We start from the raw sequence: 23341 nt of genomic DNA on the forward strand, positions 1-23341 counted from the left end.
CTGGGGCATTACAAGCGGACTCAGGAGCGGTGGGGGGTCGACTCAAGAATTTCAGCGCACAGTGGGCTTGCTCACAGGTGGACCCCTGGATTCTGCAGGTAGTATCTCAGGGTTGCAGGTTGGAATTCGAGAAGTCTCCCCCTCGCCGGTTCCTAAAGTCTGCTTTGCCAACGTCTCCCTCAGACAGGGCGACGGTATTGGAAGCCATTCACAAGCTGTTTTCTCAGCAGGTGATAGTCAAGGTACCCCTCCTACAACAGGGAAAGGGGTATTACTCCACGCTATTTGTGGTACCGAAGCCGGACGGCTCGGTAAGACCTATTCTAAATCTGAAATCTTTGAACCTGTACATACAAAAATTCAAGTTCAAGATGGAGTCACTCAGAGCAGTGATAGCGAATCTGGAAGAAGGGGACTTTATGGTGTCCCTGGACATAAAGGATGCTTACCTACATGTCCCAATTTGCCCTTCACATCAAGGGTACCTCAGGTTCGTGGTGCAAAACTGTCATTATCAGTTTCAGACGCTGCCGTTTGGATTGTCCACGGCACCTCGGGTCTTTACCAAGGTAATGGCCGAAATGATGATTCTTCTGCGAAGAAGAGGCGTATTAATTATCCCTTACTTGGACGATCTCCTGATAAGGGCAAGGTCCAGAGAACAGCTGGAGGATGGAGTAGCACTAACCCAACTAGTGCTGCAACAACACGGGTGGATTCTGAATTTTCCAAAATCTCAGTTGACCCCGACGACAGGTCTGCTGTTCCTGGGAATGATTCTGGACAGAAAAAGGTGTTTCTTCCGGAGGAGAAAGCCAGGGAGTTATCCGAACTTGTCAGGAACCTCCTAAAACCAGGGAAAGTGTCTGTGCATCAATGCACAAGAGTCCTGGGAAAGATGGTGGCTTCTTACGAAGCGATTCCATTCGGCAGATTCCACGCACGAACTTTTCAGTGGGATCTGCTGGACAAATGGTCCGGATCGCATCTGCAGATGCATCAGCGGATAACCTTATCGCCACGGACAAGGGTGTCTCTTCTGTGGTGGTTGCAGAGTGCTCATCTGTTAGAGGGCCGCAGATTCGGCATACAGGACTGGGTCCTGGTGACCACGGATGCCAGTCTGAGAGGCTGGGGAGCGGTCACACAGGGAAGAAACTTCCAGGGAGTATGGTCAAGCCTGGAGATGTCTCTTCACATAAATATACTGGAGCTAAGAGCGATTTACAATGCTCTAAGTCTGGCAAAACCCCTGCTTCAGGGTCAGCCGGTGTTGATCCAGTCGGACAACATCACGGCAGTCGCCCACGTAAACAGACAGGGCGGCACAAGAAGCAGGACAGCAATGGCAGAAGCTGCAAGGATTCTTCGCTGGGCGGAAGATCATGTGATAGCACTGTCAGCAGTATTCATTCCGGGAGTGGACAACTGGGAAGCAGACTTCCTCAGCAGACACGATCTACACCCGGGAGAGTGGGGACTTCATCCAGAAGTCTTCCACATGATTGTGAACCGTTGGGAAAAACCAATGGTGGATATGATGGCGTCCCGCCTCAACAAAAAACTGGACAGGTATTGCGCCAGGTCAAGAGACCCTCAGGCAATAGCTGTGGACGTTCTGGTAACACCGTGGGTGTTCCAGTCAGTGTATGTGTTCCCTCCTCTGCCTCTCATACCAAAGGTACTGAGAATTATACGGCAAAAGGGAGTAAGAACGATACTAGTGGCTCCGGATTGGCCAAGAAGAACTTGGTACCCGGAACTTCAAGAGATGCTCACGGAGGATCCGTGGCCTCTACCTCTAAGACGGGACCTGCTTCAGCAGGGACCGTGTCTATTCCAAGACTTACAGCGGCTGCGTTTGACGGCATGGCGGTTGAACGCCGAATTCTAAGGGAAAAAGGCATTCCGGAAGAAGTCATTCCTACACTGGTAAAAGCCAGGAAGGAGGTGACTGCACAACATTATCACCGCATTTGGAGAAAATATGTTGCGTGGTGTGAGGCCAGGAAGGCCCCCACGGAGGAATTTCAACTGGGTCGATTCCTACATTTCCTGCAAACAGGATTGTCTATGGGCCTCAAATTGGGGTCCATTAAGGTTCAAATTTCGGCCCTGTCGATTTTCTTCCAGAAAGAATTGGCTTCAGTTCCTGAAGTCCAGACTTTTGTAAAAGGAGTACTACATATACAGCCCCCGGTTGTGCCCCCAGTGGCACCGTGGGATCTTAATGTAGTCTTGGATTTTCTCAAATCCCATTGGTTTGAGCCGCTCAAATCGGTGGAGTTGAAGTATCTTACATGGAAAGTAACCATGCTACTGGCCCTGGCTTCAGCCAGGAGAGTATCAGAATTGGCGGCTTTATCATATAAGAGCCCATATCTGATTTTCCATACGGACAGGGCAGAACTGCGGACACGTCCTCATTTTCTGCCTAAGGTGGTGTCAGCGTTTCACCTGAACCAGCCTATTGTGGTGCCTGCGGCTACTAACGATTTGGAGGATTCCAAGTTGTTGGACGTGGTCCGGGCATTGAAAATATATATTTCAAGAACGGCGGGAGTCAGAAAGTCTGACTCACTGTTTATATTGTATGCACCCAACAAGATGGGTGCTCCTGCTTCTAAGCAGACGATTGCTCGTTGGATTTGTAGCACAATTCAACTTGCACATTCTGTGGCAGGCTTGCCACAACCTAAATCTGTCAAGGCCCATTCCACAAGGAAAGTGGGCTCATCCTGGGCGGCTGCCCGGGGGGTCTCGGCATTACAACTCTGCCGAGCTGCTACTTGGTCAGGGTCAAACAAACACATTTGCAAAATTCTACAGATTTGATACCCTGGCTGAGGAGGACCTTGAGTTCTCTCATTCGGTGCTGCAGAGTCATCCGCACTCTCCCGCCCGTTTGGGAGCTTTGGTATAAACCCCATGGTCCTGACGGAGTCCCCAGCATCCACTTAGGACGTTAGAGAAAATAAGAATTTACTTACCGATAATTCTATTTCTCGTAGTCCGTAGTGGATGCTGGGCGCCCATCCCAAGTGCGGATTGTCTGCAATACTTGTACATAGTTATTGTTACAAACAAATTCGGGTTGTTTTTGTTGTGAGCCGTCTGTTCAGAGGCTCCTACGTTTGTCATACTGTTAACTGGGTTCAGATCACAAGTTATACGGTGTGATTGGTGTGGCTGGTATGAGTCTTACCCGGGATTCAATATCCTTCCTTATTGTGTACGCTCGTCCGGGCACAGTATCCTAACTGAGGCTTGGAGGAGGGTCATAGGGGGAGGAGCCAGTACACACCACCTAATCCTAAAGCTTTATTTTTGTGCCCTGTCTCCTGCGGAGCTGCTATTCCCCATGGTCCTGACGGAGTCCCCAGCATCCACTACGGACTACGAGAAATAGAATTATCGGTAAGTAAATTCTTATTATTATTATAATACTGTAGCAGTAGACATATAGCAGCAGCGTATACCACTGTGACTACCTGGTCACTGGAATGACTAATGGCCAGGACACTACCACTGGTCTGATGCAGCACAACACAGCAACACTGTAAGGGACTTGTTGCTGTTATTATTATTATATGGCAGCAGTGGACATATAGCAGCAGCGTATACCACTGTGACTGCCTGGTCACTGGAATGATTGATGGCCAGGACACTACCACTGGCCTGATGCAGCACAACACAGCAACACTGTGAGGGACTTGTGGTTGTTATCATTATTATTATTATTATTATAATACTGTAGCAGTGGACTTATAGCAGCAGCGTATACCACTGTGACTGCATGGTCACTGGAATGACTGATGGCCAGGACACTACCACTGGTCTGATCGATGCAGCACAACACAGCAACACTGTAAAGGACTTATTATACAGCAGCACTGGACATATGGCAGCAGAGGTCACCACCACTGTGAATAGTCACTGGACTGACTGATGCACAGGACACTAGCACTGGTCTGATGCAGGACAACACAGATAATTATACAGCAGCACTAGGCATATGGCAGCAGATGACACCACCACTGTGAATGGTCACTGGAATGACTGATGCCCAGGACACTACCACTGGTCTGATGCAGGACAACACAGCAACACTGTAAGGGACTTATTATACAGCAGCACTGGACATATGGCAGCAAAGGACACCACCACTGTGACTGATGCAGCACAATACAGCACCACTGGACATATGGCAGCAGAGGACACCACCACTGTGACTGATGCAGCACAACACACCACCACTGGACAGCACTGGACATATGGCAGCAGAGGACACAAGCAGTGTGAATGGAAAGATTCAGCACAAGTCACGGACACTGAGGACACTGAGAGAATGGAGACACGTCCTCTCTCTACACTCTACAATGCTGGAGTGAAAATGTCGGGGACGCGCGGCTCCTTATATGGAATCCAAATCCCGCGAGAATCCGACAGCAGGATGATGACGTTTTGCCTCATTCGGGTTTCCGAGTCAGGCGGGAAAACCCGAGCCTGGCTCAGAACCGGACTCGAATGGTGAAGATCGGTAGGGTTCGGTTCTCTGAGAACCGAACCTGCTCATCTCTACTTCTGACAAATGCCAGAAGGGCCGATGGCTTGATGGCCCGATCCAGCCGTGCAGAGAAACCTGGGCTGGCCGAGCAGCTCAGTGTCCCAGTGCTCTGCTCAGTGGGTGTCCGAGCAGCTCCGCCTCCTATCAATCTGCTCAGTCGCCCGGCATACAGAGAGACAGGGGAGTGACATGAGGTCACGTTCCCATCATTTGTGGCACACCACCGAGAGCCATCACCCCAGTCCTTCCCGGGGTACATCTTAATGTAGATTTGCCCTCTGTGGGCCAAATTTAGGGTTACACGCTCATCACTAACTATTGCAGCCATTTTTAAAATTACAGATAATTGCCTCTATGACGCTTTGGCTGGCATTGCAGCAGTGAAATTGGCTGCAGGGTACTATTCCAGACACCCTGCTAGCAATATGCAGGGGCCAAGGTACAAACATTATGTTACACAAACAGTTACACACTTTCAGACACAAGCAGTGTCACATTAATAAACGTGCAGCCAAGGAGGTTTCGCAGGGGCCCCAACACAACGGGAAGATCCTCTCCAACAACTACATAACCAATGTGCGGTGCACTGTGGCATAATGTGAACTGGGGCACTGGGGGCACTAGAGTATATTCAACACGATTGTAGTGCTGGGAGCATTTACACATAACAGTTTTTAATAACATCACCAGCATATAATTTGACAATTTTATTGCTAGGGGCCCCCACTCATTAGTTACCATGAGCCCTATACAAATCTTAATCCGGCTCTGTGCTAAATTGCCTATAGTGCTCTCAGCTATAGAGCATACGCAATGCAGAAATAGGCATGGTCCTTAAGCAATACCGACTTGCATGCAGCTGTGCCGCTATTTATGCCTCAACCCCATTTTTGACGCTTACCTTTATCACAAATGGTGCATCTCTTACATCGGTTCCTGGTGTTCTTTGGGTTATAATATTGGGCATTGCAGTCTTTACACTTCGATGCTGAATTACCTGGAACGCATATGACTGATATCTCTTGACCTGAAAAAAGAACTAATAAATAAGGCAGGCAAAATATAAAACACTATAAGACATAAGAAAGGGGGTCATTTTAATCTGTGTAAAATATCAGAAAATCAACCTGTTTACAGCACTGGCTTCCTTCAGGGATGTGCAGTCAGGGCAGAGCCTCCCCTGTCATACTCCCTGTCAAACTCCTGAGATTTTATATAAAAATGATTAGCATAATACAACATAAGCATCTCCGTTTTATAGCCCACACTCACTTTGTGGAGGTCCCTGGAGATGCAGGGAGAGGAAAGATGAGGCAGCAACAGCTCTGCCGCGGTTCTACAGTCAGACACTGCTTTGCAGAGCTGGGGGTGGGGACACCACACGGGCAGTAAAGCTGCACAGATAGGGAGCTAATAGAGGCATGCCTCTGAGTGTTGGGGTGGGCCTTGTGCAATGATGGACAATTGGATGTGTCTTGAGACCAGGAACTGTACTCGGAATCGGAGTGCAGTCAGCAGCAGTAGCAAGAGAAGGCAAAGGGATACAGGTAGGAGACTCAATGGACACTGTAGCTTAGTGTAGTGAGGGGAGAGCTACAGTGAGTAGGGGGTGAGACAGGCTCCCAGCCAGGGCTGTCTTTTCATATGGGCTCAATGGGCACTTGCCCAAGGGCCCTAGGAGTATAAGGGCCCTAGGCTGATAACTGAGGGTCCCCTCTTTCCAGGGGTACCAGATTTTTTAAAATCGTCCATGGGGAACTGGAGATATCCAACTTCAAAGCAGTGTTCCCCATCAGAGCCTGTTAATTCTTCTTCCCAGTCAGATATCTCAGGTTCTGTCTGACTTAGAGTTGTTATGAGGGTATACGCCAAAAGCTGAGACTCTCCCCTTTCAGTGAACACTGGCCGCTAGTCTCTACTATCCCTAGAACCAGAGATATTAGCCTTCCAGCAGCTGGTCCCTTCTCCAGCTCCACACACCTAATGTGCAGGTTTATACCTGTATATTCATTGGTGTATTGCTCTGATCCCCAAGTACCCAGTACATCCTGAAAGGTGGGACTCTCTAGTTTTTTTTTTATCCCATTAAACGCTAAGAAATCTAATTCCAACAACTTGAGATATCTGCAGTCAAGCAAGCTGCAAAATGATAAATATTAAGCCCACTCACTATCCACCCATCCCCTACGTATTAAATACACCCTACCGCCCTGAAAGTCATGTACCAGGCCACTTCATTCAGCCCAATGCCCCGTCTACAGTTTTGTGTTCTCCCTCCCGCCCCACCTGTGCAGTAAAGGAGTAATTAGCAGAAATTACTGCTTGAGGTGCTACATGCTGAGCAGAAGATAGAACACCCCCTACGGCCTGTGGGACATCAAAGCTGCTGCTGACAGCACCTCAGGCCCCTACTGCTGGAGGATGGGTAGGGGCCCCAGTGCATTGCTGTGCCCAGGGGCCTACACTGCTGTTAAGAAGGCCCTGCTCCCAGCATCAGACCCATCGCCATGTGTACCTCGCCAGCCATTCACCTCACTGCATGTCACTGCCTTCCTTTATTCTTTCATCTTCCATCTTATGTTAACGGCTGGACAGCAGAGATACAGAATGGGATGTATCAATTTCCTAAACAGCCCGCTCTTTTTCACTCGCATACCTCCATTTGTGATGAGCCATACAGTACGTATTATGGTAACCCTCCGAAAACAGTAGTTTTCTGAGGATTTACCCCATTTTTAACATTGAGAAATCCCACCCACACTGTTACCTTAAACTTTGTCTAATAATTGAGAAATTCATAAATGGTACTTTAAGTTACTTTTTGGATACACAGAATTGCTATTAATTGTATATCATTTAATGTGTATCCATCCAACAATATACTGAAAAAGGACAAGGAGCTGCTAGGCTATTAACCAACCAGCCCTGTTCCAGCCACATAACACCCATTCTCTACTCCCTCCGCTGGCTGCCTGTAAGATGGCGAACCGTCTTTAAGATCAGCTTACTGACTTTCAGAGCCATACATGACCAGGACCCTATGTAACTGAAGCAGCTTCTGATTAATACTGCCCCACTCGATTACTGCGATCTCTAGATGAAGGACTATTAGCAGTACCTAGAATCTCTCGTAATTCATCTGGGGGTCGAGCTTTTAGTTATGTGGCGCCGCACAGTTTGAGAGGCCTCAAAAACATACTCAAGACTTTACTGTTTACTCAAGCATTCCCTTAATGTCCCTTTAGTATCTCAATGCTCTCTGTATTTTATGAAAAACTTTTCTGTATTCATTGTTTCTGTACCAAATTATGGGGGTAATTCCAAGTTGATCGCAGCAGGAAATTTTTTAGCAGTTGGGCAAAACCATGTGCGCTGCAGGGGGGGGGGGGGGGGGGCAGATATAACATTTGCAGAGAGAGTTAGATTTGGGTGGGTTATTTTGTTTCTGTGCAGGGTAAATACTGGCTGCTTTATTTTTACACTGCAATTTAGATTGCAGATTGAACTCACCACACCCAAATCTAACTCTCTCTGCAAATGTTGTATCTGCCCCCCCTGCAGTGCACATGGTTTTGCCCAACTGCTAAAAAATTTCCTGCTGCGATCAACTTGGAATTACCCCCCATGTTCATTCTATCGGTTAAGCTTTCTATTGGAGAAGGAGCACTATATAAATAAAATGATGATTATTATTATTCAGATGTAAACGGAGATGTAGTAGTCACAGCCGCTACTGCAAATTTATGCTAATGCCGCAACAGATGGGCTTCCTACTGAGACACCCACTGGCTGCAGCTGTAATCCATTAATTTGCACAATGAGTTCGGATATCGGCTGCACCATTGGACATTTGTGCAACACTATGATTGCTCGAAATGCCCAACAGTGCATGGTCGACAGATTTGTATGGATCTCCATGCAGTTCCGATCTGCAACCATTGTGTCACATGCGCAGTGCATCTCAGACATACAGTATGTGCAGAGGTAAAATATCAGGGGCTTGTGCTCGATGCTTTACTAGTGTCCACCTCTGAATAGGCCTAGAGTGAGAAAATGCTACTATGTCAGGGAATCCTACGCCTCCTTGTTCTCTGCTGGCTGCAGTTTATTGCTGTTACTTCATCAATATTATCACATACCCTATAAATTTGGTAAATGTTTCTGACCTAGTTAGACTCACATTGAGCATCTGCAGGAGGTAGGTCAACGTAGGAAGATAAGCATTAAAATGGCCTTGTGTCTGCCTAGTGGTGTAGGAGAGGTAAGTTCCCCCAATTTCCAAGGATTTTTTCTCTGTTATATATTGCAGGTGTGCACCAAGAGGTGTACCCAGGCTCAGACCTCTCCGTGGGCCAAATGATTGAGCCAAATCTATCAATGATATCCAAGATTACTGGAACAGATTTCTCTGCGTTCGGTATCATCAGCATATAGGCCCTCATTCCGAGTTGTTCGCTCGCTAGCTGCTCTTAGCAGCATTGCACACGCTAAGCCGCCACCCTCTGGGAGTGAATCTTAGCTTAGCAGAATTGCGAACGAAAGATTAGCACAATTGCGAATAGAAATTTCTTAGCAGTTTCTGAGTAGCTCGAGACTTACTCAGCCATTGCGATCAGTTCAGTCAGTTTCGTTCCTGGTTTGACGTCACAAACACACCCAGCGTTCGCCCAGACGCTCCCCCGTTTCTTCAGACACTCCCGCGTTTTTCCCAGAAACGCCAGCGTTTTTTCGCACACACCCATAAAACGGCCAGTTTCCACCCAGAAACACCCACTTCCTGTCAATCACAGTACGATCACCAGAACGATGAAAATTCCTCGTAATGCCGTGAGTAAAATACCTAACTTTTGTGTAAAATAACTAAGAGCATGCACTCTGCGAACCTTGCGCATGCGCATTAAGCGACTAATCGCAATATAGCGAAAATTGGCAACGAGCGAACAACTCGGAATGACCACCATTATCAGTGAAGAGGGCCTATTTACTTTTCATGTGTCCCATACATATATATACCAGTATATATTTTGGTATTTTATCAGAGACATTTTTATATCTCTGATGTTACCAGATCACTATATTGTGCTATATAGTGCAGAAGAGTGCAGGTGTTGCTATAATAGTAACTGTTCCTTTCCATTGTAACACATAAACCACATTCTCAGCAAACGTCTGTACACACCACTACTGGTTACAGTGACAGAAATAGATTTGCTTTTATTCACAACCAAGCGGAAAAAGATCTGTTTCCGAAGCTGGAGACTTTATTCATTGTACGTATTGTTGAACATTTCTGATCCAAGATTTTATCTTATTATCAATTACTGTACCAAATGCAGCACCAAAAGTGCACCTAGATAGATCACTACTTTCATCAATCTGTCTTTACATTTATTTTCCATCCATCTAGCTACACAGTTTCACCATAAAGAACCCTTATAATGTCATCCACACATTGAAGCAGGTGTGTATACTTGGCAAAATTCCAATTATATATATATATATATATATATATATATATATATATATTAGAAACGAGTAAATAAATGGATCCAGCATTTGCTGGGACACATCAGATGTGCTGATCTGCTCCTCTTGTAATCACCCCCTGCCATTCCATTACTCTAACGCCCCTTGTTACCTATCCTCTTCATTCCCATTGTAGCTGGGCGTATATCACATCTAGGGGCTAATTCAGACCTGAGCGCTAGGGTGTGTTTTTTGCATCCCTGCGATCAGGTAGTCGCCGCCTACAGGGGGAGGGGGAATTCGCTGTGCAGGTGTGCTATCACATGTGCAGGAGAGCTGCACAAACAGAAGTCTCTGCACAGACCAGGACTTACAAAGCCTCTGCGATGATCGGGGCCGGAGCTGACGTCAGGAATCCTCCCTTCAAACGCCTGGTCTCTCTCCTGCGTTTTTCCGGACACTTCTCAAACACGGTCAGCTGCCACCCACAAACGCCCTCTTCCTGTTAATCTCCTTGCGTTCGCCGGTGCGATGGGATTTTTTGCACCATCCCATCGCTGCCTGGCGCTCCCCATCACTGCGGACCGTTGCGCCTGTGCATTGCGGTGCACACATATGCGCCTTTCAGACCTGATCGCCCGCTGTGCCAAAACGCACAGCAGTAATCAGGTCTGAATCGGCCCCCTAATGTGCACTACACATGCAGTGGGAGCTGGGGGAAAACGTTAGGTGTGAAAAAAATAGCGAAAATCAGTAATTTGACACCCTTCAGTGCTTTCCTTATAGGCACTAATAGCCTTCTATCATCATATGGTCCTGCTATCTTAGTTGATACTTGTTTGGGGTCCAGGATGCTTTCCCCACTTTTTCATGAGTTTATGCAGCAGGTTTCAATGGGGGCTTCTAGATTGTGAGATTTACCAAGATTGACCACGGCAGCTAACATAATCTTGTTGCAGGGTCCTGGTACAGACTGTGATCACTTCACCTCAGACATACTGTATCATACTGTATCATCATGACGGGCCAAATTTGGAGCTTATGTCCCTGGATGTGATTTAAATACATTTGGAAGAATCCTAATTTCTTACTGCCATAAGTAAGAATGATAAGAAATTAAAATTATCAGGTCTAAACCCCGATAATTGATAAATACTTCCCTAAGGGGCATATCTAGCAATTATCAGTTATTAGACCCAAAAATTCTAAATTCGTATCTCCACTATTCACAGCAATAAGAAATGATGTACCACCCGAATGTATTAAAAATCACATGTATAAGGCACCTGTCCCTGTGATATGTAAGAGGTGAAGTGATTACTAATGCAATCACTTCACGTCTCTATGAGGAGCTCTTTTATGGTAATTTTGGCGATCTGCATCTCGTAGGCCACATGGCTAATGCCATCTGAAAGTGATGTTTGCTCCAAGGGACAAGCTTCAAAATGCTTCATATTCCGGAGCTTGGTAAACCTGACAGCCTAGTAGCCCCCATATATACTTATGGGGGCTGCTTTTGCTGTAGGAAATGGAGGGACTGCAACAGATATCGGAGATATCCATGTCACATCCATAATATTTGCTATAGCCCCAAACAATGGTAGTTTTAAGAAGATATCCTAATATTATTTTACAAGTAGATTCCTAAGTGTGCAATCAAGCCAAACCTCCTCTACTCTGGGGCTTCCCCCTATGACATTATTTCCACTTAATGATGTATGAAAACTGCAACGTCTGCAGAACATCATAAAGTGCATGACTATATAAGAAACATATTTTTAGACAAAAAAATAATAATACTGATTTATTTTTACAAAAAGGAAATATCACCACCCCCGCATTTTTTATGGTAGGAAATGACAGGGTTCGGTATGGGATTAAATGACGCTATAGGAGCACTAACATAGAAAATTCACACACAGTATGAGGAGGTGATAGGAACAAAGACAGTATATATATATATATATATATATATATAACAGTATACTGTATAGAGAGAGAGAGAGAGAGAGACACTTTATAGACGATTCTCAATAAGACTCTCCCAGCGAACCTGTGCCTTTTGCGAATGAGGTTTCTGTTGCCTACAGGTGGAAATGAAAACACAATAACAAAAATAAAATAAAATTCCTACTCCTATCCTGAAAAGGCAGCTGGCAAGCATCAATTCAGTATCAAGAGATAGTGGTCTGAGAGCTCACATTATAGAACATAATAGAAATAACACAATTTGGCAGAAACCCACAACTACTGTTTCTTTATTGTAGTTCTCTAAAACCATTAACCCTTTAATACCCACACACATGGATTTTAATTGATAGGACTTGTCATCCCATTCTGCATTTTACTTTGATATAACATGTGCAGTGATAGTTAGATTTGGGTGGGGTGTGTTCAAACTGAAATCTAAATTGCAGTGTGGAAATAAAACAGCCAGTATTTACCCTGCACAGAAACAAAATAACCCACCCAAATCTAACTCTCTCTGCAAATGTTATATCTGCCCCCCTGCAGTGCACATGGGGGGTACTTCTGAGTTGATCACAGCAGCAACTTTGTTAGCAATTGGGCAAAACCAGGGCCCTCATTCCGAGTTGTTCGCTCGTTGCCGATTTTCTCTATTTTGCGATTAGTCGCTTACTGCGCATGCGCAATGTTCGCAGAGCGCATGCGCTTAGTTATTTTACTCAACAGGTATTTTACTCACGGCATTACAAGGAATTTTCTTCGTTCTGGTGATCGGAGTGTGATTGACAGGAAGTGGGTGTTTCTGGGCGGAAACTGGCCGTTTTATGGGTGTGTGTGAAAAAACGCTGCCGTTTCTGGGAAAAACACGGGAGTGGCTGGAGAAACAGGGGAGTGTCTGGGCGAACGCTGGGTGTGTTTGTGAAATCAAACCAGGAACTAAACTGACTGAACTGATCGCAGTGGCAGAGTAAGTGTCGAGCTACTCAGAAACTGCTAAGAAATTTCTATTCGCAATTTTGAGAATCTTTCGTTCGCAATTCTGCTAAGCTAAGATTCACTCCCAGAGGGCGGCGGCTTAGCGTGTGCAATGCTGCTAAAAGCAGCTTGCGAGCGAACAACTTGGAATGAGGGCCCATGTGCACTGCAGGGGAGGCAGATATAACATTTGCAGAGAGAGTTAGATTTGGGTGGGTTATTTTGTTTCTGTGCAGGGTAAATACTGGATGCTTTATTTTTACACTGCAATTTAGATTTCAGTTTGAATACACCCCACCCAAATCTAACTCTCTCTGCACGTTATATCTGCCCCCCCCCTGCAGTGCACATGGTTTTGCCCAACTGCTAACAAATTTGCTGCTGCGATCAACTCAGAGGGGGTCATTCCGAGTTGTTCGCTCGTTATTTTTTTCTCGCAACGGAGCGATTAGTCGCTAATGCGCATGCGCAATGTCCGCAGTGCGACTGCGCCAAGTAAATTTGCTATGCAGTTAGGAATTTTACTCACGGCATTACAAGGTTTTTTCTTCGTTCTGGTGATCGTAATGTGATTGACAGGAAGTGGGTGTTTCTGGGCGGAAACTGGCCGTTTTATGGGAGTGTGTGAAAAAACGCTACCGTTTCTGGGAATAACGCGGGAGTGGCTGGAGAAACGGAGGAGTGTCTGGGCGAACGCTGGGTGTGTTTGTGACGTCAAACCAGGAACGACAAGCACTGAACTGATCGCACTGGAAGAGTAAGTCTCGAGCTACTCAGAAACTGCACAGAGAAGTCTTTTCGCAATATTGCGAATCTTTCGTTCACAATTTTGATAAGCTAAGATTCACTCCCAGTAGGCGGCGGCTTAGCGTGTGCAAAGCTGCTAAAAGCAGCTTGCGAGCGAACAACTCGGAATGAGGGCCAGAATTAGGTCCATGGGTGGTCAGTCCGAGTTGTTCGCTCGCAAGCTGCTTTTAGCAGCTTTGCACACGCTAAGCCGCCGCCTACTGGCAGTGAATCTTAGCTTATCAAAATTGCGAACGAAAGATTAGCAGAATAGCGAATAGACACTTCTTAGCAGTTTCTGGGTAGCTCCACACTTACTCGGCATCTGCGATCAGTTCAGTCAGTTTCGTTCCTGGTTTGACGTCACAAACACACCCAGCGTTCGCCCAGACACTCCTCCGTTTCTCCAGCCACTCCCGCGTTTTTCCCAGAAATGGTAGCGTTTTTTCACACACACCCATAAAACGGCCAGTTACCGCCCAGAAACACCCACTTCCTGTCAATCACATTACGATCACCAGAACGAAGAAAAAACCTTGTAATGCCGTGAGTAAAATACCTAACTGCATAGCAAATTTACTTGGCGCAGTCGCACTGCGGACATTGCGCATGCGCATTAGCGACTAATCGCTCCGTTGCGAGAAAAAAATAACGAGCGAACAACTCGGAATGACCCCCATGGTTTTGTCCAACTGCTAACAAAGTTGCAGCTGCGATCAACTCTGAATTACCCCCATTGTACCAAGCTATCCATTGTACAAAGCTACTCCGGTTCAAGCCCGGAACCATTGTACAAAGCTACTGTATTCATTGTGCTAAGTAATTCCTGCTTAGTTCGGATCTAGTATCTTCTTGTTCCAGTTCTGAACTCAGTTTATTTACTATTGCCTTGTACTTCAAGTGATGCAGTCTGCCTCAGCTGTGTGTTTAGTATCATGTCAATTCGCTGATCCTCTGAAGTAATAGTTTTACCTAACTGAATCACATCCAAGTATCTCTAGCCATCATTCCCGGTTCTATTGTTCAATGAGGAAGAATTACCTTCACCCACCTAGTTTCTTGCACACAAAGCAGACATTAGAACCAGACTCTAGATCTCTCCAAACCAAGCAAGTTCCTGAAAACCTGACATTGGTATATACTGTGCATGGGACATAGCATCTATCTATCCACTGATTCCTGTTAGAGCTCAAATAATAGGATTTTAGTACCTACCGGAAAATCCTTTTCTCCTAGTCCGTAGAGGATGCTGGGGACTCCAAAAGGACCATGGGGTATAGACGGATCCGCAGGAGCTTGGGCACACTATAAAGACTTAAACTGGGCGTGAACTCTATGCCCCTCCTCTAGACCTCAGTTAGAAAACTGTGCCCAGGAGAGACGGACATTTCGAGGAAAGAATTTATAATTTAAACACAGTGAGTGTTATACCAGCTCACACCACAAACATACCGCAAGACATGGCCTTCAACAGAATACCAGTCCACGGTATGAAAAACATACAACCATATGCTGAGAGAATATGTAACACAACCCGTGTGTCAACCCAACCAATAATAAGAAACCACATGCCATGGCATGAACAACGTCAGCACTAGCCTGACAGAGAAGAAACACCACAAAGTGCAACCAAAAACAATAACTGCAGACACAGTACGCACTGGGACGGGCGCCCAGCATCCTCTACGGTCTAGGAGAAAAGGATTTACCGGTAGGTATTAAAATCCTATTTTCTCTTACGTCCTAGAGGATGCTGGGGACTCCAAAAGGACCATGGGGTCTATACCAAAGCTCCAGAACGGGCGGGAGAGTGCGGACAACTCTGCAGCACCGATTGAGCAAAGATGAGGTCCCCACAAGCCAGGGTATCAAACTTGTAGAGCGTCGCAAAGGTGTTTGAAACCCGACCAAGTAGCCGCTCTGCAAAGTTAACCCGCCGAGACACCTCGGGCATACGCCCAAGAAGAGCCCATCTACCTAGTAGAATGGGTCTCCCCCGACTTCGGTCACGGCAATCCAGCCGTAGAACTAGCACGCCGAATCGTATCACAGATCCAGCGTGTAACAGACTGCAGAGAGGCAGGCGCCCCAAGCACGCTGGGAGCATACCGTACAAACAGCCTCTGTTACCCCAAACTGAGCCCAATTGGTGACATAAATCTTCAAATCCCTGACTACATCGAACGACTTTGAATAAGCCAATGCTGAAGTAACCACAAGCATCATAATAGGTAGGTTTTTGATAAACCCCGAAAACTCTTTTCGGCAGAACTACTATCCGAGTTCTCAATCCTATACACTTGGAAGATCAAACAGGGACTCTTGAGAGACAAAGGCGCTACTTCCGACAACCGCCTTGCAGACGCCCAAAAGGCAAAAGCATGACCACTCTCCAAGAGAGAAAATTTTAACACAACCTTTAATAAAGGTTCCAATCAGTGAGACACAAGAAACGCAACACCAAGTCAAGATCCCACTGTGCCAATGGGGCACAAATGGAGGTTGGATCTGCAGTACTCCTTTCACTAAAGTCTGAAGTTCCGGAAAGGTGTCAATTCTTTTTTTTTTTTTTTAAAGAAAATTTATAAGGCCAAAACTGCCCTGAAACGGAGCCTAACTTTAGGCCTGCATCCACACCTGCTTGCAAAGAATGGAGAAGACCGACTCAGCTGAAAGTCGTTCGTAGGAACCTTCTTAGATTCACACCAAGACACATATTCACGCCAAATACGGTGGTAAGGCTTCGCCGATACTTCTTTTCTAGCCTGAAGAAGTGTGGAAATGACCTCACTGGGATTACCCATTCGGACTAGGATATGGCGTTCAACCGCCACGCCGTCAAACGCAGCTGCGGTAAGTCTGGATACACGCCCCAATCTTGTTGTAACAGTTCCTCCCGTAGAGGAAGAAGCCAGGGATCTTCTATGAATACATCTTTAAGAACTGGAAACCAAGTCCTCCTTGGCTAGACCGGAACAATGAAGATCGCCGGAACCTCTGTTCCACTTACGTTTATGACCTTCAGCAGAGTGAAAGCGGAGGGGACACATAGACCGACTGAAAACACCCAAGGTGTCACGAGGGCGTCCACTGCTATAGCTTGAGTGTCCCTTGACCTGGAACCATATTCCTGAGGTCTCTCATTGAAGCGAGACGCCAACATGCCCAATTGAGACTTGTCACTTCTGTGAAACTTCTCGATGACGACCGTATTTCTCCCGGATGGAGAGTGGTTCTGCAGAGGAAGTCTATTTCTCAGTCGTTTACGTCCGGAACGAAGACTGCTGATATAACGTTTACCAGTCTTTTCACCCAGCGGAAAACTATTTCAGCCTCTGCCATTGCTGCTTTGCTCCTTGTTCCGTCCTAGCGACTTACTTACGCCACTGCTGTCAAGACTTCCGAAAGAATTAACACGGCAGACCACGAAGAATATGTTCGTTGAAAACAGCTCTTAATTCAAGGAAGCTTATTGTAGACAAGCTTCGCAGCTTGACCTTTTCTTCTGGAAATACTTCCCATTTAAGGACTGCTCCCCAGCCTCGGAGATCTGCATACATGGACACCAGGATCTAATCCTGGATCCCGAACCTTCGTCCCTCTAGGAAATGAGAACTAAGCAGACACCACAGGAGCGATATCCTGGTCCTTAGAACTATATTCCGGTGCATGTGTCGGTGAGACCCGGACCACAGTCCCAACAGGTCCCGCAAAACCCACTCTGGCATTAGACCTGCTCACCGAAAAAGCCTCTTAGGCCGCACCCAACTTCTTCATCAACAGAAGATATTGATGGAGTGGCACTGCAAAACAGATCCGACTCAGGATCCTCAGACCTCTTTCCACAGGAACCCACAGAACCTCAACCGTTCCGTATCTACCCTGACACCACCTCCGACATCTGCGTCGTTGGAAACAACAGCCCTTCCATGTGTTGAGGAACAGTCAGAGAGAAACAACGATTTGCACCACTTGGTCCCGACCTCACCTCAATCAGGCGAACATCTCAGTACAGACTAACAATGGCTCTTACTATAGAAAGAAAACCATCATACTACCATCACTCCAGTAAAATGGCAAAGACAATCCTGGCTATCCCTCCAGGTAATCTGAATGCGCAGAACACGCATGTAAACTTTTTTATTTTTTATTTATTTATTTATTTTGGGACAGGAGGACAAGGCCCTGAACATGGCGCACCTCTGGTATGGCGTCGCTTACTACCTCCCCTTTCAGAGGGGAAACGGCAATATCCATTAGAAAATCAGGGAGGGGAAACATCTGTAACTCCAGAATGTCCCCCCTTTGTATTCTATAAGTAACTCACCGGTCCTAGTCTATTCCCGGACTAACTGAAAGTAGTAACTGAGTCCTCACCGGCGCGGGGTCCCGCCATATAGACTCAGCGACCAGTGGTGGACGTGGTAGAACATAAACCTACATCCGCTTCTGCAAACCTAGCAAGGCTGCAGAACACTTACCTTTTCACCGTCCACTGTCTGCACAGAAAAAGAAACATAAAAAGAATGGTATCGAACCGGTTAAAATGACTGCATCCCATAAAAGAATGCGTCACCAACCGCTGTGAAGGAGTCTAACTCACGAAGTCAGACTTACCAGTGGCATCCGCCGAGATTGACTGAACGGAGGCATCCCCAAACAGCTGTATGCCGTATCTCTCGGAGACATCCTCAGCATTTCCCTGGCCACACCTCCTGCCGCCACGCGGTACCCTGGTGCAATGTCATAAAGTAGAATTAACATAAACAACCTTACCCCTTCTCTGTAGGGTACATCTATCGGATACCTATCCGAATATAACACTCCCCCATATGCATTCAATGCAAATAAGTCCAAAGTATAAAAAATAAAATATCACTTAGCTTGCTGTGTAAGATCCATTGCGACCGGGCTCCGCATCGACCAGGAGTTGACTGCCACAGTACATTCGGACCCCTTGAGAGGATCAAATACCAACTCGTCACTGCCGATCTGGAGCTTAATCAACAGAGCGACCAGCACATGAGAAGAAATACTATTACTTCAGCATTTATGAATACACATAATGTAATACACATATCGTAACTATATATATATATATATATATATATATATATATAACATATACATAAGTGGATTGTCCAGACCCGCCAGGTCCCTAGGGACAGTAATGTGTTCTGAATGTGTATGACCATGTACTGACATGCCCCAATAGTGGATCTACCAGGAAAGTTAAGGTTGGCAGAAAATGTAGTAGTCGTCGACAGCATGGAATAGTAAGCAGGCAAAAAATAACATTCTCGGAACCCCGAGGGATCTGAGGGAAGTATACATCTATAAATTCAATAACACTCCCCCCACATATACCTATAAATACATATACAGGTATAAGGCCGTTATGTTAATTTTTACCCAGCAATTACAGTTGATGCCGTCAGTGCAACCACATACGACTGTGTCACCCATCTCGTGTTTACTATTTTCAAGTATACAACTACCGACCTGCTGACACTGCATCTTCTAAATCAAGTACCAAGAGGCGTCGGCAATGCAGACAGTGCTCCCCACAGCTGTTTGTGACAGAGCCCTAACACATGTCGACTAAAAACTATAGTGGGTAAACTGACAGGAAAACTCAGATATACAAGCACCACAACAACGATTATACGCCCTTTATGGAAAATAGTGCTATATTCTTCTCCATATAGCACTAAACACTGTGCCCCCCCCCCCCCCCCTCGTTTGTGCTGTACACATAGCCTTGGCGGGGACATGGAGTAAAATGGCGCTGAATCAGTTGTGGGGGCTAAGCTCCGCCCCTTCCCGGTGCGCTTAAGCCCGTCAGAAAATAATGACAGCGGGGTTTTCTTATACAGTGTCTATTTACTGTATAATACTCATAAACTGTATATATATATATATATATATATATGCTGCCCAGGGCGCCCCCCCACCCATGCCCTGCACCCATGGAAGCCGGCGGCGTGGGAGAAATGGCGCACAGCGCGCTATAATACGCTGGCGGGGGTCTGGGACATGGAGCCCCGGCACCGCAAATGTTATACATGTCAGCCCTTTAAAAAAAAACTGTAACTTGCTGCCCAGCGCCCTGCACCCTGTGAGTGCCGTTGGTGTGTGGGAGCATGGAGCGCAGCGCGACAGCTGTACCTCCATTACTGAAGTCTTCTGCCGTCACTGAAGTCTTCTGTTCTTCACATACTCACCCGGCTTCTGTCTTCTGGCTTCTGTGAGGGGGTTGACGGCGTGGCTCCGGGAACAAGCAACTAGGCGAACCAAGTGATCGAACCATCTGGAGCTAATGATGTCCAGTAGCCTAAGAAGCAGTGCCCTTAAACTAAGAAGAAGTAGGTCTGACTTCTCTCCCCTCAGTCCCACGATGCAAGGAGCCTGTAGCCAGCAGGTCTACCTGAAAATAAAAAACCTAACAAAGTATTTTCAGAGAAACTCAGTAGAGCTCCCCTAGTGTGTGTCCATTCACTCCTGGGCACAAAGTCTAACTGAGGTCTGGAGGAGGGGCATAGAGGGAGGAGCCAGTTCACACCCAGTTTAAGTCTTTATAGTGTGCCCAAGCTCCAGCGGATCCGTCTATACCCCATGGTCCTTTTGGAGTCCCCAGCATCCTCTAGGACGTAAGAGAAAATGGAAATTATTCCAACTTATCTTGTTAAATTATGGGTAAGACGGGACTGTCCAGCTAAAACAGGGACACATAGGAGCCCTAAAAGTGTCTGTTTCTCCACCACAACCCTGGTCAAAATATAGCTCCAATAACTGCAGGAAGAATCACTGAGTGGCACATCAAACGCCTACTCTTTCCTGCAGCCACTGCATAACCTTTGTGGTGACTCACAGCGTAAAAACAGTAGGTATAGGGGACAAGTGTTTCATCTCCTGCCGATAGTCCTCGCATTGTGATAAGTCACCATGCTCATAGGTGTGCGCAGGGGGGGTTCCTGGTGCGCACAGGCACCCCCTAATGTCCGGCACCCCGATCTCACATGCCTGATGCTGCGATCGCCGAGCAGGCTGATTACTGTACCCTCTGCGCTGCACCCTGTCAGGACTGCATTACTGACCGGACGCCTAGGTTAATGAAGGGTGCCACTGCCACCGGCTTTCAAACTCCCGGCTACACCTCAATGTACAAAAACAGCATGATGTGATGTGATTACGTCATGCTGCTCGCACGTCCACCCGTCACACCTACCTCGCTCCTTCTATGCTATGCCAACGCCAGCCACTGATGCGGATCAGCATGCAGCCAGCGTTCCTCTTAGGAAGACAAATTCAATACTGGCAGGCGGCCGGCAGCAGCATTGACACGTCACTCATTTTCCCAACAGCAGAAATACTAGTCTGCGACTGTCAGTGTCAGTGAGTGACGGACTTGTAAGTAAGCTGCTGCAGCTTGCAGGGGAAAGAGAGGGGGAGCCAGACCAGGCTGAGGAGGAGAAGTGTAATTGCAGTGAGTGCCATCAGGGGTGTTTGTTTAGTGCACACCACAACATCTGACAATGTTCCTGCTTTATTAGGATTGGTATTTTATATTGCATTGACCATCAATAGATCATCAATGCTAGACACACCCCTCTGATGGTGCACCCCCTAATAAAATGTGCTGCGCACGCCTATGACCATGCTCCTAATACAGTAATTAAATTAAGGTTCTCCTGTGATTGATTTAACCTGTGCTGCTTCTCCAAATCAATATAGAGTATGGGTAACTAGTGCATGGTTAATGCATTACAAGCAGCATAAGGGAAGAAAGCATCTCTAATGTAAAGGATTCAGGCTTTTTTACAGAAGTGTTACAGTCATATACTTGTGAAAACACCCATGTTGGATGGTAAAATAATGTCTTATTAGACAAGCATTTACTCAGAATTTAAACTGGGTACACACTGTACAGTTTTCGGGCTGATCAGTCGGTAACTGGATGAGCAGAACGATAATCGGATAGTGTGCAGGTGTGTCGATAAATGGCTTCAGCAGCTCCTGCAATGGTCAGACCAGGAGTTTGGGATCTGGTGTGCTGCACACACTATCGTTCCCAACCTCCCAATTCCATTGAAGAGATCTGAAAAAAGTACACACTGAGCTAGAAATTGCTGGATGTGTACAGGTGCGCACCGATCCAACAATCACTCCGACAGATTGGAGCGTTTATCGGATCGCAAACATTTATCTGCTAGTGTGTACCCAGCTTTCACAGTACATTTAATATGCGATGGAACATGAGAAAACTGCTCTGAAAATCATATCAAACAGCCTTATGATCTGCACAAATGTACGATTACCTAACATTTTGCTGGGACTGCGGTATATATTGCCACTTGCCCAAGCAGCAGACGAGCTAGTTCCAGGATTAGTCACCACAATGATTTTCCCAGAAGTTTGCTTGTGTGGAGCCCCATTGATGTCAACAAGTTGTCTGAATACACTTGTCTGACTGAGCCCTAACAACACATATCATAATTACATCTTCTCACTTATCTTCATCTTGCAGTTACCTAGGCTGAATGACTGAATCCTCTAGCCTTATTTTACATGCCTGCATTTTATTCTGTATACCTTATACATCCTTCTGTTATATGCGTTTTCCCCACAGTATGGCTCTGCAGATCACTGTGGGGCTTCACAAATCTATGATGATGATGATAATAATAATAATAATAATAAAAGGTGCTGTTAACAATGAATTAAATAACTCAGCCAAGGTTACATAAAGATGTAGATGGAGAGTATATCTACAATACATATAGAACTTTGTGTCTGGTTGTCAATCCCTGTAACTTTCTAATTTTCTAAAGTTAATGGCCAGTGATTTGTTATCAGTTTTTGAGTTTTCCCCCCTTCTTTATAAGCATGTTACTGTAGTTATGGAATAGAATTACTTGTTAGAACAAAAAACTGCAATTCATATTTTCCACAACAAAATGATATCACCAGGACATTATTAGTTATACATCACATAAAAACAAAGCACTACTTAGACTTGTAATAGATGGAAATAAAGAACATGGTCTCACCTGGAGCACAGAAGTTGCAGCACACTTCTCTACCCCGAGATGTTTCAGGGTATTGGTTTTCCCCACAGCTGGGGGCATAATGAGTGTGCACCAGCAGGGGTAGCAGCACAGTGAGCTGGATACACAAGCCAGGCATCTCAAGAGCAAAATGAGCAATTTTCCTTCATTCATTTACTTTTCAGAGGAGGAAGTTATCCTGTTCTTACTAACCAGTCATAATCTGGGGGTGGGGATTCTCTCAGCACTGCTTTAACTCGAACATAGGCACTTCTGCAAAATAACATCTACATATATGATGGTTGTACTTACATCCAGCGGCTGCCGAGTCACAGTAACTGGTCATTTGCTATGCTCTATGGGGGTCATTCCGAGTTGATAGCTCGCTCGCTGCGATCTGATAGTTGCCGCCTATAGGGGAGTGTATTTTAGCTTTGCAAGCGTGCAAACACTTTTGCAGCCGATGGCACAAAAAAAGTTTTTTGTAGTTTCTGAGTAGCTCTGGACTTACTCAGTCGCTGCGATCACTTCA

General features: G+C 46.1%; 1 protein-coding gene across 1 annotated transcript in view; it reads right to left on the reverse strand.

The window, feature by feature from the left end:
* TNFRSF4 (TNF receptor superfamily member 4) overlaps nt 1-22948 on the reverse strand; it is a 54263-nt gene extending 31315 nt beyond the window's left edge. The window contains exons 1-2 of the mRNA XM_063941754.1: nt 22813-22948; nt 5469-5594 (exon numbers count right to left, since the gene is read on the reverse strand). Coding sequence (XP_063797824.1) covers nt 5469-5594; nt 22813-22948 — 262 coding nt within the window. The remainder of the gene's footprint in view (nt 1-5468; nt 5595-22812) is intronic.
* Between the last annotated feature and the right edge of the window lie 393 nt (nt 22949-23341).

Source organism: Pseudophryne corroboree, chromosome 10, assembly GCF_028390025.1.
Source record: "Pseudophryne corroboree isolate aPseCor3 chromosome 10, aPseCor3.hap2, whole genome shotgun sequence".
Lineage (NCBI taxonomy): Eukaryota > Metazoa > Chordata > Amphibia > Anura > Myobatrachidae > Pseudophryne > Pseudophryne corroboree.